The sequence below is a fragment of the Arvicanthis niloticus genome, chromosome 3 (genome assembly GCF_011762505.2).
Source record: "Arvicanthis niloticus isolate mArvNil1 chromosome 3, mArvNil1.pat.X, whole genome shotgun sequence".
Taxonomy (NCBI): Eukaryota; Metazoa; Chordata; class Mammalia; order Rodentia; family Muridae; genus Arvicanthis; species Arvicanthis niloticus.
The window spans coordinates 118385408-118405394 of NC_047660.1; the positions used below are offsets into that span (position 1 = coordinate 118385408).

The window sequence follows — 19987 nt, forward strand, 5'->3', positions numbered from 1 at the left end:
TCAAACCCAGTCACTAATACTGATATCAAGAAATGCTTGCTGACAGGAGCCTAATGTAGCTGTCACTTGAGAGGCTCTGCCAGAGCCTGACCAATACAAATGCGGATTCTTGTAGCCAACCGTCGGACTAAGCATGGACCCCAATGGAGGATTCAGGAGAGGGACTGAAAGAGCTGAAGGGGTTTGCAACCCCATAGGAAGACCAACAATATCAACCAACCAGACCCGCCCAGAGCTCCCAGGGACTAAATCACCAACCAAAGAATACACATGGAAGGACCCACGGCCCCAGCTGCATATGTAGCAGAGGATGGCCTTATCTGGCATCAATGGGAGGAGAGGCCCTTGGTCCTGTGAAGGCTTGATGACCCACCATAGGAGAATGCTAGGGCAGTGAGGCGGGAGTGGGTAGGTGGGCGAGCACCCTTATAGATGCAAAGGGAGCAGGGGTGGGATAAGGGGTTTTAGGAGGTGGAACCAGGAAAAGGGATAACATTTGAAATGTAAATAAATAAAATAACCAATAAAAAATTATATAAAAAAAAAAGAAACCCAGATCAAAGGCACAGAAAATATTTTCAACAAAATCCTAGAAGAAAATGTCCCTAATCTAAAGAAGGAGATGCCTATCAAGGTCCAAGAAGCATATACCAAATAGACTGGACCAGAAATGAAATTCCCCTTGGCACATAATAATCAAAACACTAAACATACAGAACAAAGAAAAAATACTAAAAACTATAAATGAAAAAGACCATGTAACATATAAAGACAGACCTATTAGAATTATACCTGACTTCTCAATGGAGACTCTAAAAGCCACAAGGGCCTGGACAGATGTTTTACAACTCTAAGAGACCACAGGTACCTGCTCAGACTACTATATCCAGCAAAACTTTGTATCACAGTAGATGAAGAAATAAGACATTCTGTGATAAACCCCAAATTTAAGCAATTTCTATCTACAAATCTAGCCCTACAGAAGGTGCTAGAAGGAAAACTCCAACATTAAGTAATTAATCACACACCCAAGAAAACAGAAGCATAATAATCTGAGTCCAGTGAGTCAAAAGAGGGAAATACACTTCCACCCCCAGCCCCTAAATCAGCAAAATGACATTTTAATTCTTAATATCTATGCAGTATCTCCATCAAAATTCCAACACAAATCTCCACATAATTTGAAAGGACAGTTTTCAGCTTCACATGGGAATACAAAAAAAAAACCCAGGATAGCTAAAACAATCCCAAATAATAAAAGGACTGCAGGAGGTATTGCTATCCCTGGCCCCATCTCGTGCTACAGCTGTAGTAATAAAAACAGTGTGGTGATGGCACAAGAACAGATACACTAATCAAAACAGTCAAATTAAAGACCCAGACATAAGTCTACACACTTATGGACACCCGATTATTGATAAATACACACTGAAGGAAAGTAATCATCTTCAACAAATGGTGCCAATCAAACTAGACTGCTCCATGCGGGAGAATCCAAATAGACTCATATCCTCACTCTGAGCAAAACTCAACTCCAAAAAGATCAAAGACCTTAACATAAAATCCGACACACTGAACCTGATAAAGAGAAAGTAGAGAATAGTCTTGAGCTCATTGGCACAGAAAGGACTTTCTGAACAGAAAAGCATTAACACTAAGATTAATAATTAAAAGTGGGATCTCATGAATGGAAAAACTTGTGAACACCAAAAGGATACCATCATTCAATGGCAACCTACAGAATGTGGGAAGATTTTTTACCTGGCTGAGCAAGGCACTGATCTCTGAGTACAGTTGAATTTTATTATTTTATTGCTACTTAAAAAAAAAAAAAAAAAGAACAGTAGCGTGTATATGTGTGTAGGAGATTATGAATTAAGCATACAATTCATCAATCTTACTAGATCTTAAAGAAATTTTTGTATAGCTGTGTCTGTATTACTGTTCGCAATATTCAAGATATACAAAAGCAATCCAAGCGTTGCCTGACAAATGGTGTCAGGAGCCGACTTTTAGCAGAAAGTGGCTAGAAAGCAGCTATCAGCTTTGCAACCATCTCCAGCTGTAAATACCCTGGACTTCCCTTTGGAGAGAGAGACAATGAGAGGAAGACATAATAAGAGAGACAATAAACGAGAAACTGGACTTGATCACACACCCTATCTTGTCTCTATTCTTTGCGTCTCTTGCTAGGCCCTGACCCATGGACCCAAGCAACAGAGCAGGCGGGGACATTTTGGTCCCCAAGCATGAGGCAGAACGGTCTGCAACACAGTAGCTCCCAAGCGTGGGTCAGAGAGCAGGCGGCAACATTTTGGCCCCAAAGCGTGGGGCAGAACGGTCTGCAACACAGTGGCCGCCAAGCCGGGCAGTATGGGTCTCAACAAAATGGAGAAAGAAATATGAGGTGCTTACATACTATGAAATGTTACTTGGCCTTTAAAATGAAGAAAACCTTGATATGTGCTATAATGTGGAAGTGGACACTTCGGTGGTTAGAGTAAAATTTGATAGGACTGGATGTGTCTGCCAAAAGATAGGAATGAAGGTAGTGGGAACTGTCTCATACAGAGGGGTTTGGAGGTTCTTATTTTGAGATAGGACCTCACTCTACATCCCAGGTTAGCATGGAACTCACTATAGCTTGGGTTGGTCTCATAGCAAACCTACCTCAGTTACTCGAGGAGTGTCAACATGCATTATAGGCATGACCATCAATCAGGGTGAGTGTTTTTCAAGATAAAAATGTTCTGGAAATCTGTTAAACCATGATGGGAATATATACAGTATTTCTAAACTGTACACTTAAAAATGGTCAAGATATTAAATTCTGCTTTTTTTTTTTTTAAGGATTAAAAGGGATGTTTGAAAAATCTCAATAAATTAAGAGAATAAAAATTTATTCTTCAGTAAGCTTCAAAACAAACTCATAAATGCAAAAGCTGTATCTATTGTTCAATAACCCTAGCAGTAAAAAGTAAAAATATTCTCGTTTTGTTCCCATGAAACTCACTGAGAGGGACACAGTGAGAACAGAACAGGCTGGATTCGAACTCGGGAACTCAGGCATATCTGCCACCAGAGGGCAGGTGCTAAAGCACTGCGCCACCACACGCTTAATATTCTCGTTTTCTAAAACATGAAAAACTGAGCAATTTTACGGGCAATCATTTGTAACAGAAGCATGTATATGTCCCTTGCAAATTATGCAAGGAAGAGGGCTACTAAAATTTAAGGAGATAAAAGCACTTCTTTACTTGGGATAGAGGCAACTAGATAACAGTAAGCATGTTTTATTATTTCCTCTTAAGTGATGTCTTCTGAGAAGGGTAGTTTTAGCCTCTGAAGAGCATAGAGACTGTAGGAATTTATATGCTTTTACATGTTTTCTTCTCTAGGAACCCTATCAGGCAGTAAGGAAAGGATGCAGACTCCTAAGAATCCTATGTGGTACAGACACGGAGAAAGGAAAGCAGCTGGCTGGGAGAAACAAGAAATGGGTGTGTTATGTGCACAACAGCTTGTTCTGTCTCAAAGTCTTGCTGAGTAGACCTGGTTGGCTTCAAAACAGGAGCCTGGCACACCCTGTTTGAGTAAAGCAATGCGGGAAGGGCAACATTCCTGGCCTGAGGCGTGCACTTACTGTAGCTGAGGGAAATGTGGGTGGCCCAGCTCTTTGAGGAGGAAGTTTCATAATCTTGAGACAAAGAGAGAGATAGATGCCCGAGACTGAGCCTTAATCAGAACAGATACTCCTAGAAAATAGTCCTAAATACTAACCCTTAGGTAAGCCACTGTACAGAAAGATGACACCAAATTAAATGGAACTCTGGAAACAGTTCCCTACCCTAAAACAAAACAACAACAACAACAACAACAAAACACAAACAAACAAAAAAACCAACTAGTTCTCCACACTCCTGATGTCGGTGGTACAGCGACAGTGACCCTAACAGAACAGCCTAATGCCTCCCCTAGACAGTAAGTAGTAATGCCCTCCTTCCACATAGGAAAAAATGTGCCTAATTCGAGGCTTAAAAAATGACCTATCCCACCCTGGTATTTAAAGTCTTTTGCCTTGTGTCTGACTTTAAATTATTAGACAGATTTAAATAAACAAACAAATTCATAAACTATGACCCAAGTGTTGGAAATATGTAATAGAAAACAAAGGTAACTATGATAACATTGGCTAATGTCTCAGAAAAGATGCATGCTATGCATATCAGAGGGTCAGCTCAACAGTAAGGAGGTACCTAACAGCAACAGGAATAAAATGACCTCTGACTTCATCTTATGAACAGAAGTGACAGAGCTGAAGAAAGCTCAGTATTGTTTTAGACAGGACACTAGAAATTACATACAATGCAAAACACCAAGGGCTGTCATGGTCTCAAACGTTCTAACATATGTGAAATGAAATCTGACAGAAAACTATTTGAAATGCTACTGTGATGGTTTGTATATGCTTGGCTCAGGGAGTGGCACTGTTGGGAGGAGTGGCCTTGTTGGACACCTCCCTACAAGTTATTGGTCAGATAGCCCTCAAAGATCCAACACAACACAGGCTACTGCCAGTGCTCTTATTTGATTAATATAACTAGACAGTGTCATATTACTTCTAAAAACACAAAACACTTTAGTTGCTGGACACAAGGAAATCAAGCTGGAACTGATCAGGAAACTTTATCTGTGTTTGCTGCCTGTATCATGCTGATGGTGCTATGCTGACCACTGAGAAGAAAAGTCTTTAGTGGACTTACCCAGGGCAGACCATACATCCTATAATACCATCCTGCAGTAACAATTCTGGTTTCTTTAAAAAATATATATAGAAATATTATAGAATATGCTTTCATTTTATCCCAGGTGTAGGGACTTGGAGCTGCTGTGGACTGTCAGTATCAGCTCACCATGATTTGCCTCATGCTCTAGCAAAGGCCTGTTTTTGAAAGCTACAGATAACTTTTCAAAATGTATATAAATGCTAGGGCCTAAGGAGGTTTGGTTTGGTGGTCCTTCAGGGGAGTTGGTTGTGGTTTGCTGGTAGGTATCCTCAAAGAAGAAAAATCAGATTCAGATTCCCCATCCCTCCCTCCCTTCACTCTTTCTTTCTCTCCTATCTAGTGATGGGGGTGAAATGGGAGTAAGGGAGTGGGAAAAAGAACATACAAAGTAGCAAAGACCAGCTACATCATCCTACTTGGCAAGATATGCCCACAGGTATGTGAGACAATGGTGTGACTGTGATGTAAGTGGGGAACAAACTGCTTTTTGTTTTGACTCAAGGCCTGCTCCACAGGAGGAAATTCATGCCTGTTAATGTAAACATGTTCAAATGCCCATGGCCTGGGAGGCAGGGACTGGGGTATGTGTGACAAACTAGTTCTGTTGTTTTCCTAATGGGCATATATTGCAAAACTGCCTTCCAAATATTCTTTATATTCATATAGTCAGTATTTCATTGACTACTACTGTTCTCAACCTGGGTCTGAGAAGCTTTTTATGCAGTGTGCAGCAGTCAATACAGAGGTTTCATTCAAACTGATCAAAGTGTCCTGAATAAGTGATTGATGAGTGCACTGCTCCAAATAAAACCTCTCTAACAAGTCCTACAAAGCTCAGAAGAGGGGGCAGAAAGAAAGAGCAAGCTGGAGCATGGGGACAGAGTTCTGTGAAGTGCTGTGTTGTATGTGAGGACCTCACAGTGCTGTAGACACATGTCTAAGACCTTCCGTAAGATCAGCAGTGCAGTTCTGAGGTCTGATAACAAGTTCTGGCTATGGAATGGCTCAGATGATAGAAAGCTGACGAAAGGGTATTTGGAACACAATTTTTTTTCTTTTTCTTTGAGACAGGGTTTCTCTGTGTAGCCCTGGTTGTCCTGAAACTATGTAGACCATGCTGGTCTTAAACTTGGGAATCCTCCTACCTTTACCTACCAGTGCTAGGCTTGGAGCTCAATTTTTCTCATTCTGTGTTAAATCTAAAAGTACTTCAAGCCGGGCGGTGGTGGCGCACGCCTTTAATCCCAGCACTTGGGAGGCAGAGGCAGGCGGATTTCTGAGTTCGAGGCCAGCCTGGTCTACAGAGTGAGTTATCAGGACAGCCAGGACTACACAGAGAAACCCTGTCTCGAAAAACCAAAAAATAAATAAATAAATAAAAGTACTTCAAACAAAAGGTTAAAAATTATATGCCAAAATATATGTATGTGCGTGCATGCGCGCGTACACACACAGGCGCATGCACGCGCAGGATTTTAGTATTTTAGATGGATCAGTTAGAGGCAATTAAAATTTTTGCTTATGCTTTCTAAGTTATTTATAACAAGCATGCTTTACTTGCTGTTTTTACTTGTACTGATTTGGAAAAATGATAATATATAATCTACTTTTTTTTCTACAAAGAACATTCTAATCTCAATAAAAATAAGATATATTTTAATTTTTAATGGCAAACTGTATACAGTTGGATAGATGCACCTTAGTATCAAATTCATAGTTTGAAATTTTTCGTATTTTTTACCATATTCAATTTCTGTAAATCTGCCCATCCATATCCTCAACTTTAATCTGACATTGTTAAAACCCCCAGTTAATTGTTTACTTTGCTATTTTTCTTTTGTTCTTCACTGAAGTTTTTTAAATCTAATATGGTGAGATATATTTAACAGTTTATTACCTCCATCTTTGAAAACCCTATTTAAACCCCCTCTAGCCGGGCGGTGGTGGCGCACGCCTTTAATCCCAGCACTTGGGAGGCAGAGGCAGGAGGATTTCTGAGTTCAAGGCCAGCCTGGTCTACAGAGTGAGTTCCAGGACAGCCAGGACTACACAGAGAAACCCTGTCTCGAAAAAACAAAACAAAAAAAAAACACAAAAAAACAAAAAAAAAACCAAAAAAACAAATAAACAAACAAAACACAAAAAAACACAAAAAAAAAAAAAAAAAAAAACCAAAAACAAACCCCTCTACACTGTAGGCTATCTAACAGTAAGGGCAATAAATTGTATGACTCACAACCATCCTCTCTCTGTGGAAAGAATCCCCATCTACAGCCCACTGACTTTGGCTTGTCCTTCCCAGAGTTTGTAGCCAGTGGACACAAACATGGTTTTCTCCAGAGCCAACACATATGATTTAAAACACTAGGCGGGGGAGATGTCTTAGGGTATAAAAGCATACACTGAGCAAGCCTGACTGTATGCCATGCCACACAGAAAGCTTCATCTGTACTCCTGATGCAGTGCAGTGGCACAGAGAAGAGACTGTGCCTCAAGGTAGGAGCAGAGAGCCAACTCCTAAAAAAAAAATGTCTGATAGCTAGCTACACTCAGGCCCTGTCCCTTCCCCATTGCCACAGAAAGGCTATGTCTTGAAAGTGCTGCTCTCACTTAGTGGGGACCCAGGAAGCAGCTGGCAATGAGGATGAGATATGAAGATAAGCCATGGCAACTGACTTTGAGCTGACAATGTACAACTTATAATGAAAGGAAGAGGTAATGTTGTTCTAAGACACTGAGATTTTATGACTGTTGCTATAGTAACACAAAATGTTTGCCAATTATCTTCACTTTGGAATTGACAACTCACACACCATAGAATTTTGGGGCTTCTCAACTTTTTCCTCCTCAGTTCACTGTGAGATGGGCTGTGTTCAATGCATATAAGGGTCATTTATTCTGGTGAATGATGCTCTAATTTGTCTACTGAAGAACTTACAATAACAATGACACCAATATAGTGATTCTGGAGATACAGCTTAAATCAACTACTATAGTATTAATTTCTTTTGAATTTATTTCCTCTTAAAATTGGAGTATGTTCCTCTTGACTCTGAGCAAAATTGATATCCCATGAAAGCATTCTACTGTTATTTCCTTGTGCTATGTATCCGGACACAGTGTATTTTACTCTGCTTAGAGGCACAGCAGGATGAAACAAGCTCATGAGGTTTGTCACCAGACACAAGTTCAAACTGTCTTACAGGTTTCTTAAAATACAGGACATCTGACTGCATATTTAGCTTTTCTCTGGTATTTACCCTTCTTTCTCTTCTGCAAAGTGGAATAAGATCTTATCTGGCTATAAGAGATAGACTGTGTGTGAAGGTTAGTGCCTAATACACACTGTAACTTAGAATAATCAGAGAAGCTTAGGGTACTGAGCATTCAAAAGTTGGCTAACTATACAGGTAAAATTAAATGAGAAGAGTATGCTAGACTTGCCAGGTATATGGGGAACCCTATACTTTTCTAGGCACATGTAAGTGATATGGTCATAGAAGCCAGATTCTAGGGAAGCTTAAAAAGTACCCTTGGAAGAGGAAAAAGAACTACTTTACAGTATGGGAAATGTCTCTTTGATGGATAGCATAACTAAATCTAAGCAAAAGCATCTTATTACAGTCCCTGCTTTTAAATCAGTTAGCTTTGTAGACCTCATGTAAGCAACTATCTTAAGAACTGCTTTCCTAACCTGCTGTATGCTGGAGTTAGTTACAGTAGTAGCGTGGACTATGGCTCCACTGGAATGCTCCTCAAAAGGCTGAGCTACTAATAAAGCCATGTTCTGAGAAGTTACTCAGTTATGAGGATCCTGACCTCACTTATGGATTAATCCATGAGTAGGTTCATAATCACATAGGAAGGTATGAGAAAACTCAGCTGAAGAGAAATGGGTCATTAAGTCATGCCTTTGGAGGCATAATTTCCGTGTGTGTGTGTGTGTGTGTGTGTGTGTGTGTGCGCGTGTGCGCGCGCCATAGCACACAGAAGAACAGAGGACGATTTTTGGGTAGTCACTTTCTTTCCATTGTGTGAGATCCACTACCAGTCTCCAGACACGTTTTTCTTTCTCTGCCTCTGGTCTGCTAAAACATGGGCCACTCTGTTCTACTGCAGGCTCCTGGCCATGATGTTCTGCCTCACCACGAGACCAAAATCAATGGTGCTAAGTAACCATGGACTGCTGAAATTGAGAGTCAAAATAAATCTTTTCTTCTTTAAATTGATTTCTTAGGGATTCTGTCACAGTGACTTTCAGAACACTAACACTGAGAAATGGAGAAAAAGTAGCATTGTGCCAACTGGTAAACATAATGAGTGTGTTTATAAGTGGGCAATGCTCTGGGCAACTAAGAAGGTATAATGCTAGTAATCTTGGCTGGCACAGGCTCATAATCTTAACTACTCAGGAGGCTGAGACAGAAAGACTGGAAAAGGTAGCCTGGCTACTTTTTTTTAATAGAAACTAAGTTTTGTTCCACGATCCCAGAGATGGGCTAGGAATGGGTATGCGTTATTGGATCTCAGAGTGAATTCCGATCAACCTGGATAACAGCAAGACCCTGTCTGGAAGTTTTAAAAATTGTAATAGGGCTGGATGGAGTATCAATCAGTGGTAGGGTGCATATCTAACATGAACAGGCCCTCAGGACAATCCCCAGTACTGCATGGAAGGAAAGGAAGAAAGAAGACCATGTACTTCCCCCTGCACATGGTCTCACAGCCTCTCTGTCTTTCTTTGTTAAGATGAACCTTTTATTCCACAGAGCCAAATTGCACAGATATAATCTCAAATCCTTAGAAAAATTTCTGATTACTATGTCTCCTTAGACTTGTTTTCTTTAGTAAGTGCTGCTGTCGTAAGTTTGATAATTAGGTCTTTACTTGAGACTTCATAAACAACATTGTTTCTTACTTTAGAAAAGGTCAACCATTTCTTAACAGTTTAAAACAGAACAGATTAATGTGTAATTTAGTTCGTATTTCCAAATACATTTAAATAACTTAGGTGGTACATTTCTATTATAACTTAACTACTTATAGTTGTTTTGTGCATATTAAAGGTCACAATGCTTCTTTTCAAGTTTCCCCTAATATCTCAGAATGGGTTTCTCCTTTTTCATAGCTAGACATAATTTACTAAGAGTGTGACAGTTAAGGCTATTTCAGGAACAATGATGCTGACCTAGCAAACATGAAACTGTCTGAAGAGAAGGAGCAGTGTAGATACCATATGCTATCTTACCTGACCCTCCGAGCTTTGGGTGCAAGGAGGGGCCTTATTTTACCCAGAGGCAGAAACCCAAGTTTAGAAAATTAATGTGTTCTTCCAGAATTATAGCTAAAAATGCAGGACTTGAAGTTAGATCTTTTAAGTTCAATTTCTGTTTCATTTACTTTAACATAGTATTTATACTCTTGGGGTAAAAACAAGAATTTTGTCAATTTTAAATAGTTTATATCTTTATACACCTTGATTCTCTTTTAGTTTTCAACTACCTCTCCCACCTTCGATCAGCCTTGATGTTTTTTCCCATGTTTGTGTGTGAAGGCTAACTTCCTTGATGTTGCATGCTTTTGAAACATGCTTTCTTTCAACCCAGAGCTTTCAGACCAGCTTGCCCTGGGAACCCAATCTCTGTCATCAGACTGGAATTACAGGGCTCTACCAAGTATTTTATATGGGTTCTGGGGATCTGAACTGCAGTATTCTTGCTTGTGTGGTGAACACTTAACCAATGAATGGCCTCTTCAGACCATTTCTTTTGTTTTGATCATTTCCATATTAATAGCTTCATTTGTTGTTAGATGGCAAAGCCATCTTTAATTTTGGAAGACTAACATTAACTATGAATTAAGGCTTGGAATACCATATTTTTTAGAATTACTCTATTTTAAAAGTGTTTGGATGCTAAATTATTTTTCTGAGTAAAGAAAGTACATGGCCCCTAAGGCCAGGCATGGTAGCACAAGCTCGTAATCCCAGCACTCACAGAGACAGGAGCATCAAGAGTTCTAGGCCACTCTGGTCCACACAGCAAGACTTTGACCCCAAAACAAAGAACAAGACAGGTGGCTGACAACCACCTGTCACTCTAGTTCCAAGAGATCTAATACAATCTTCTGCCCTTTGTGGTATGAATGTGGTACACACACATACATGTAGGCATTCACACATATGCATAAAACATGCATAAATAAATTTTTAAGTGTATAAAAATGCAAAAGAAAGTATTCATTAAAACAAAAATGGCTACTGTATATTTGTTACAAATAAATTTAACACAAATAAACTAGAGTCTAATGTTAGTATACATATATGACACTTTGTTGAATTATTACTTATGAAAAAAATTTTAATTAACCTATCCTATTGACTAGAATAAAGTACAAATTCATTCAAGCTATGTACTAAATCTCTTATGGAAAAACCATGAAAAAAATTACTTTTTGATTGAAGACTGACCTAAAGTCCCATTAGCCATCTTATAAATGCAACTTAATAAAGAAAGCTTTAGCAACGTCCACTAATTCTACCCAAAAAAGAAAAACGATGCACAGAACCTACTGTAGCAGATGTAAAGGCATGCAGAGAAGCACTGAAGTGTCTGGAATATCTATACCTGTTCTTCATTAGACGAACCTCTCTCTTTCGCGCTGCTTCTTCGGCAGGCTGTGTAGGAAGTGCTGGGGAGGATGCCATAACAACTCCAGGGGCGATGGTGCTAGTGGGTGCTGTGCGAATCTGGTATGTTTGTACATCGCCGGAGGCAGCTGCAAAAAAGGGCAAACAAGGTTAAGACACAGAAACACTACAATTATTTCAACTCATTCTCAATCAATCTAAACATACTTAGATTAAAAGGGAAACAAGGAACATGATTCTAGCTAAAAAGAAGATCCCAATCTACTGTACTATTATGACATCTACAGGTAAGGATGCCTCAGTGTCTTTGCTGGGTCTTCTATTTATGCTGTACTGGAATGGAGGTCTGTGCTGTGGGTTACATGCTTGTTAACTCTAAGTCTAAAAGGGAAGTAGGGCTCAGCACAGATGATCCTCCTAGTACAGGCCTCAGTGTCTTCCCATGATTTGGATAAATTCATATTAAAAAATCTCAAGTAGACTCTTGCCACGACATAAAAACGACCATGATTTTTCATAAAATAGTAAAATAGAAGAGAAAATAAGCGTATTATAAACTATTATAAATTTCTAATTCAAACAAACTCAAAGTATGAAAAACTGGACATTTGATAACAATCATGGTATATGTTAACATATCTTAATATAAGTAATAATAAATAAAAAAGTAAAAGTTGGATATTTTTCTTTTCAGTTTTCTAAGATAGGGTAGCCTTGGCTGTCTTAGAACTCACTATGTAGACCATGCTGGCTTCATAGATCCACCTGCCCCTGCCTCTGCCTCTGCCTCCCAAGTGCTGGAATTAAAGGTGTGTGCCACCTCACTCAGCTTTGGATTTTCCTAACCATATAATCACCATATGTAAAAAAAAAAAAAAAAAAAAAAATCACTATTTGTCCATTATTTGCTTCTAGAAACAGTGTCATGATATGCTTTAGTACCCTAGCACTATGTGAGAGATTTTGAAGGTCTTTATAAAATCATCCGTATCAGTTAAAAATACCAATTGTATCGTTTGAGGGGCAAAGATTTATATACTAAACATGTTACCATATTCAAACTGACGTTGAGAATTCAAATTCACTGACATCCTGCTTTACAATTTTTTGAGTACCTGCATGTAAAGTGAAAAGGTGTTTTACTCCCACTAATAAGCAAAATACTTTTTTAAAATATCATTGGTCTAATAACAAGATATATAGTATAAATATATTTAAAATTTTTAAACAAAAGGTGTTCTACTTGGTGTTTTGGTATGATCCAAAAGTAATTATCTATGGTGAAGGGATATAACTCTCATTAACACAGGCAACATTAGTTATTATGAACAAAAATATTTTTAGAAGCAAATATTATTTTCTTAGTCTATAAATTTTTAATCTGTTATAAATCATTGAACAGTTGTTCAATGAATTAATGGAGAATAGTTAACTCTCTCCAGACTCCTGAAATATTTGGGAAAAAAACAAAATCCTCTAGTCTATCGAGGACCTGAGGACAACTTGTTCTTTATGAGCAAAGATCTGCACGACATGTTTTTTTGGCATGTTTTTACCCCAAATCAAAACTGATGACGTTAGAAAAGCTCTATACTCCTTTTAAGTAAAAATTAAAAAACAAAACAGAAAAACAAACAAAACAGAGAGCAGAATCCACTAAACTCTTTAATAGTGATGTAGCACACAACGAGGTGAGCAGAAAGAGGCCCAAGGAAGCTGGTGTTACTTGAGCCATGCAGCCTGGCTACAGCTTCCTCAGTCTCTTCTATCGTCGCCTGTGTCTCCCGGCCCTGACTACTGAAGGCATTAAAGACAGGTATTGCTCTTTTTAAGGTAAAAGATAGTTGTTTTTATGCCATGACATTTTCATCCAAGTGGAAAGTTTCATGAGAAATAGTTATGTATTAAATACATACATATCTAAATTGTTAATATCTAAATCTATACTGAAGAAAACTATTTTAGTAGTGCTTTGCAATATACTTACTTTTCATGAGTATACACATTAATTTTTAAAGAAATGTACCAAATGTATGAATTCTTAATTCTATTACCTTGAACAACAACTTGGTTGCTGGGCACTAGAATCTGCTGTCCATCAGTGGTCTGTGCATACTGTAGAATGGTAGTACCCGGCTGAGTGGCAGCTGCATTGGTCATGGTTAATGTCTGCAGGCCCTGTACCCCATCGGTACCATTGTTAGCCAGCTGTATTGCTCCTCCCTGGGTAATGGCAACTAAAACCCAATGAATTTTATTGTTACAAGTTTAATTAATACCACATAAGACTTTTAAAACACACTAAACCCATGCAATCAGCAAAGCATAATCTAGGAGAAATTATTCTAGAAAATAGTATCACCAAGAAAGACTTGGTATATTCAAGTAACTGTGTATTCAGGAAACCATATCAAATTTCTATGAGAGAAGTGTACTCTATAAACTGTACTACAATAAATAATGCATGGTAACATTATAAAAAGTGAAAACTCAAATTCTTTTTGAACTTATTTTAACTCCAAGGAGGTCCTGCCTTACAACGATACTTCCCTTTACAGCACTGTTAACACCCTCATAGATTTTTTACTATCTGCTGCTTTAATTGTAAATTCATTTTTGTAGGTAGAAAATTAATTTGTTAAAAGTATAATTAATAAAGCTAACTGTCAGTGAATTACATTTTCTAACTCTTAGAGCAATTTATAAACTCTGTCAGTAGTGCACTTAGCCATGTGAAAGCATGACACTTTTCAAGGGGGTAAGGAAGAAAAAAAAATCACTAGAGCTAAGAGTTTAAGACTAGCCTGGGAGAAATAGAAAGACACCATTTCAAAATAAATAAATGAAATTAGTAATATTTAAGAAAAGAAAAAGAAGAATCAGTGATACATTAATGACCAAGGCCCTGGGTTCAGTCTCTAGCACCTACTACCCATCATCCCCACCAAAAATCTCATTGATTAAAGACATGAAATAACCTGGATCTCAGTTATTATGAGTGTCTCATGAAGCCTAAAATTAGATCCAAGGCCCTCATTTAGATGCACCTCATCTAGTTCTAAGCTCTATGTCTGGGTCTTCATAGAGTCTTCTATTGACTGTTTGATGAGTAAGCACACTAGCTACTATCTGGCAAATGAAAATTAATCAATACTCACCCAAATCACTCTTACACAACAGTACACAGAAAAAGTTACTTGAAAGCTAAGTTCTTATCTTGTTTGGAATACATAATCTCTAGATACCAGAACTGAAAAATATGAGTGACTTCTCAGATAAATCTAAGGATCAAGTTTTCCAAAAAAAGACTAAAAATTATAATTTTATCTGAGCAATTTCATAAAGTGTATATATGTGTGTATATGCATGGTCAAGTGCTGAGAATCAAACCTCCACACATGGTAGGAATGCATCTTATTGATTAAGGTTTGTTCTCAGCTCTCCATAATGGATTATAAATGCATTAAAGGGAAAGTAAAAAAAAAAAAAAGTGTGGTATCAATGTATCTAATTATGTTACTGTTTAACAGAAGTGAATTAGTTTGGAAATATCAGTGAGCTCTAGGGAATTATACCATCCTGAGTTGTGTGTACACAGAACACTGAAAATTCACTGTTCAATCAAGAGATATGAGTTTATGATTATTATTTAGTCACTTTATCAAGGTGATAAATTTGTGGAAATTAACATACAAGCATATATAATCCTATGTTAGCTAATCCCAGATTTTACTATCTTAGATGTTTAAAAAATGTCTTAGAATTGTTCTACAATTAATTTTTTAAGATTACTTGGAAAGGTCTGGAGCCATGGCTGCTCTTTCAGAGGTTCTATTCCCAACACCAACAGGGAGGCTCACAGCCATGTTCAACTAGTTCTAGGGGATTGGACACCCTTGTTTGGCCTTTGCAGGCACTGCACACACACTTGTGGTGCACAAAGAAAACATCCATACACATAAAATAAAAATACATGAAGAGGGTGGAAGAAAGAGGACTTTAAAGAATCAGAAGATTAACAGACTCGAATCTTCATTTCTCATAGAGTTAATTTGCAAATTCAAATGTATTTAATTAACATTCTACTTTTTTCTTGATTACACAGCAACAGGCTCAAAGTGAATGGAAGGAAAAAACTACACAAGAAAAGATATGAGCTACTCTGAAAGATCACTTGACTTTGATATTTTTCCTGGCAATCTGAAAACATCTATTCTTATATAACAGTTGTGTAGTTGTTTTAAACACTAAATAAGGTTTCTCTCTCTCTCTCTCTCTCTCTCTCTCTCTCTCTCTCTCTCTCTCTCTCTGTCTTTCACACACACACACACACACACACACACACACACACACACACACACACAGAGAGAGAGAGAGACATGACAATTCTTTGGAAATATCTCACCTAAGATTTAAACATGTTTTTAACTGTGCAATATTTACTTGTACATTTGATTACTTTAAAAGTGTAAGATAGTTTTTCCAAAACCAAATTCATTAAAATAAGAAACTCATTATCTCTAAGTATAATTAAATCACTACCAAGAAATATGAACAAGGAAATATAATTATGTTAAATTTTAACTTAAATAATCTAAATACAATTAAATTGTATTAGCTGAGATTCTGTACAGGACAGCTTATAGAAAAAACAGAATGAAAAATGAGGGATATATATAATCCTTCCTAGTGGGAAAGGATGAGAAAGAGGTTTACAGTTTAGAGATATTATAAATCCAACCCTTAAAGTTTGGTAACCATGTTAATTTTACAAGTTACAAAATATAGGGCTGTAGAGATGACTAAGAGCACTGACTACTCTTTCAAAAGACCTAAAGTCAATTCCCAGCACCTACATGGTGGCTAACAACAACTACCCGTAACTTCTATTTCAGGGGATCCAACACCCTCATCTAGCCTTTACAGGCACCACATACATGTGGTGTTGATATACATGCAGGCAAAGCAATCCTACACATAAAAAATTAAAAATAAACAAGGTACAAAAATAAATAGTTTGCCATACATGTGAGTATTCATTATGTTGTTTCTTAGTGGAAAAGAAAAATCTAGAACATAATGCTAAATCAGTTTCATCAAAGGCACACATGCATGTAACAAAAAAGATAGTATATAAAATGAATAAAGCTTTAAAAAATAAATCTCCAAGTCCTAGTACATTTAAACTAAAGCATCTAAGGGAATGGTAGGTAACCCAATACTTCTACCCATCAGCTCCTAAATGCCTCTTCTAAAAATCATCTTTTCTAGTTCAAGTGAGACTCCGTGAAGTCATAAATTAGGATAGGAATATGTTATACCCCTCAGTATGTTCATGCTGGAGGAGAAAGAAGTCAAGTCCAATGTCAGAGAAGAACCATCTTGAGCACTTAAAATAATCTGGATATGAAATTATCTTAAACACACACATACACAGATATGAAGGCGAGGGTGGAGAAGATGGATCCTTTTACACCAATAATTTAAGGGAAAAAAAAAATCCATCTAAGCTTATTTAGCTCCGTTATCATAGACAGTAAAGACAGTTTATCAAAAACACCATCCCTAGGGTTCAGACAGATGAAGTAGTGGCTAAGAATGCTTAATCCTCTTGTAGAGAACTTAGGCTTGGTTCCCGGCACCCATATTAGGTGGCTCAGTGTCTGTCACTCTATTTCCAAGGGATCTGATCCAAAGGCTTCCCAGAACTGCTGCACACATGTGATGCATATAAACTCATGCAGGCACACACACTCATAAATAAAAATAGCAAATCTTAAAAAAAAAAAAAATACCCTCCCTTATAAGTAATACCAAAATTTCAGTGCTGGAAAAGCTAACAATCTTGCTTTTAGGAATCTACTGTAAATACAGCTGGAATACAAATGACAGGCTGGCAAGTCAGTATCCTGCTAAAATTAAAAATAGTAATTTGTGTGTGAATCATGTAAGAGACATGGTGGAAGGCAAGATAGGGTAAAAGAAAAAAAGAAAGTGACATTTCCATAAATGCCTTTTAACAATTCTTTAATAATGTCTGACAGTAGTGCAAGCAATATTGGCAGCAAAAGCCTTGGCATTTATCCCTTCCTTAAAGAGACTCTACAGTTTTCCTTCTCATTTTTCATAATAGAAAAACGTGTTACTCACTATACTGCCCACTGCTAGTTTGATAAATCGGGGTTGGCACTGTAACAGTGGTGATTGCAGGGGCTGAAGTCTCCTCTTCTGACTTTTCTTCTTCAATCCTTGGCACCCCTGGTGCATCAGAAGATAAGTCATTCAAAATTTTCCTAGAAAAATAAGGCGCTATTTTAATAAAAAAAAAGTATTAAGGACAAATAAAGATTGGAAAACTGCTAATGTATAGAACAAAAATTCAAACACATGAATAAACTCCAAACAAAGCAGGAACTTTAAATGTAAGAATTGTGTGGTGGTACTGGGGGGGGGGGGGGTATAATAAATAAAACTACATATGCTTTGTCTTTTATCTTATTTTATTTTATTTTATGTGTTTGAGTGTGGTGCCTGCAGAGGCCAGAAGAGGCCACTCAATACCCTATGACTAGAATTACAGATGGTTGTGAGATGCTGTATGTGTCCTAGGGAGTGAATCTAGATCCTTTAGAAGAGCCATCTCCTCCTACCTTCTCCAGCCTTCACAAGTTCTGTGTGTGTGTGTGTGTGTGTGTGTGTGTGTGTGTGTGTGTGTGTGTGTGTGTGTTTCCAAGACAGGGTTTCTCTGTGTGGCTCTGGTTATTCTGAAACTCACCCTGTCACCCTGTATAAATCAGGCTAGCCCCAAACTCAAGAGATCCACCTGCTTCTACTTCCTAAGTGCTGAGATTAAAGGCATGTACCACCACCACCTGGCTTATTTTGGTTTTTAAGACAGTGTCTTATTCTGAATCTCAGGTTGGAAAAATCATAATCCTCTTGACTTAGCCTCCCCAGTACTGGGATTACAGTTAAGACACCTTGCATGCCTGGCTCTAAATATATTTATCGATAACTATATAAAACTGTAACATGAAAAAATATTCCTTATTTAGGATTATGGTTGAAGTTTAAACATTATCAATTTAGTCTCACAATCTATTCTAGCTCCTCTTTGTATGAGAATCCAAACACAGCTAAAACATTACTCACATTCTAGTTCAGTTTGCTCTAGATCATACTGGTTGATGAGAATAAATAATTTTTTTTTCAAATAAATTCTTCATCAATAAATCCAGAATCAGATATTTGAAAACTTGGCTTATTTTGTAAGTGGTTTTAGAGATTTTATAGTTATTACTGCAGTTTTCCCCCATGTTTTTCAGCCCATTTCCTTTGCCTGCTGTGATCTTTCAAGGTACTCATGCTCCTAGGACCAGGACACTTTATTAAGCCTTATGGTTCTATCATTTGCAAATCTGATATGCATGGCTTCTGTTTTTTTCAGAACAATTACTGGTGAAAAATATCAAGCCACATGAGACCAAATGGAGCAGCACCTTTCTGCTAGATACAAATTAACTGCTTTATAATGAGAGGTTGTTCCAATAAAAAAAACCTATTTTGTATAATCAATCAATTTCATTTTTCTAATGGAGTAAGCATGCTATAAGCATCTGTTAAATAGCTTGCTATAATCTAGATATAAAAGCTACATTTCAGGAATTCATAAACTTCATATAAATAGTATCTCAGTGTGAAAGTTTGACTATAAGGTAAGGTAACATTATCCTTTATAACCTTTTCTCTACATGCTTTCTCTTGAGAGCTTAGTAAAGCATGGTTGATTTAAATAACATTTGCTAGGATTTTGGCCAGAAAAATATTAAGGCAAACTTATAAAGCTGGTATTTTTGTAGGTTTTGTTTGCTTGTTTGTTTAAGTATGACTATAGTAGGAGATTATGTTTGGAGGTCACAGAACAACCCTGTGGAGTTGGTTCTTTCTTTCCACCCTTATGTGGATGAAACTCAAGTCACCAAGCTTGAGTAAGCATGTTTATCTGCTGTAGCCATCTGGCTGACTGGAAGCTATGATTTGCATAGGATTTAGGAAAAGTCATGTGACTTGTTAATACTTAGTTGGATTTGCTTCAGGATCAAAGGTATTATATACTAACATGAGATATACTTCTTAATGTCTCAAAATCTAACACATGCTATATTTAAAACAAAAGAGGAGGGCTGGAGATAATGGCTTCAACTCCTAGCAACATTAGTAGCTCACACTGTTTCTAAGTCTAGTACTAGAGGACCTGCCATCATTTCTAGCCTCTACAAGTACCTCATGCACACGGTGCCCAGAAATACAAACACTCACACACACAAAATAAAAACCAAATAGAAAAGGTTATACATATAAATGCCTATAAGATATATCCTACAAAATAAAATTTCTTAAGACCTCAAATTAATTCACTAATAAAATTTAGAATTTATAATTGGGTGAGGATAGAAAAAGAGCTATAAGTAACTATAAGTAAGTACATGGAGGAAAGAAAGTAAAGCATCAACTACCTTAAAAAAAAAAAAAAAAAGGAGCAAGGCTAAAA

At 37.4% G+C, this 19987-nt stretch overlaps 1 protein-coding gene across 10 annotated transcripts in view; it reads right to left on the reverse strand.

The window, feature by feature from the left end:
• Nucleotides 1–19987, reverse strand: part of Creb1 (cAMP responsive element binding protein 1) — a 66316-nt gene that overhangs the window by 13423 nt on the left and 32906 nt on the right. For 8 of the 10 annotated variants that reach the window (XR_013109503.1, XR_013109502.1, XR_013109501.1 and 5 more), the window contains 3 exons: nucleotides 17587–17729; nucleotides 13491–13673; nucleotides 11414–11564 (listed from right to left, as the gene is read on the reverse strand). Coding sequence is in view for 6 of the 10 variants with exons in the window: in XM_076931784.1 (XP_076787899.1) it covers nucleotides 11414–11564; nucleotides 13491–13673; nucleotides 17587–17729 (477 nt within the window). In the remaining 4 variants the exon portion in view is untranslated. Of the gene's footprint in view, nucleotides 1–11358; nucleotides 11565–12487; nucleotides 12552–13490; nucleotides 13674–17586; nucleotides 17730–19987 lie in introns of those variants that run through there. The other 2 variants (XM_076931786.1, XM_034497341.2) reach the window with 2 other exon arrangements.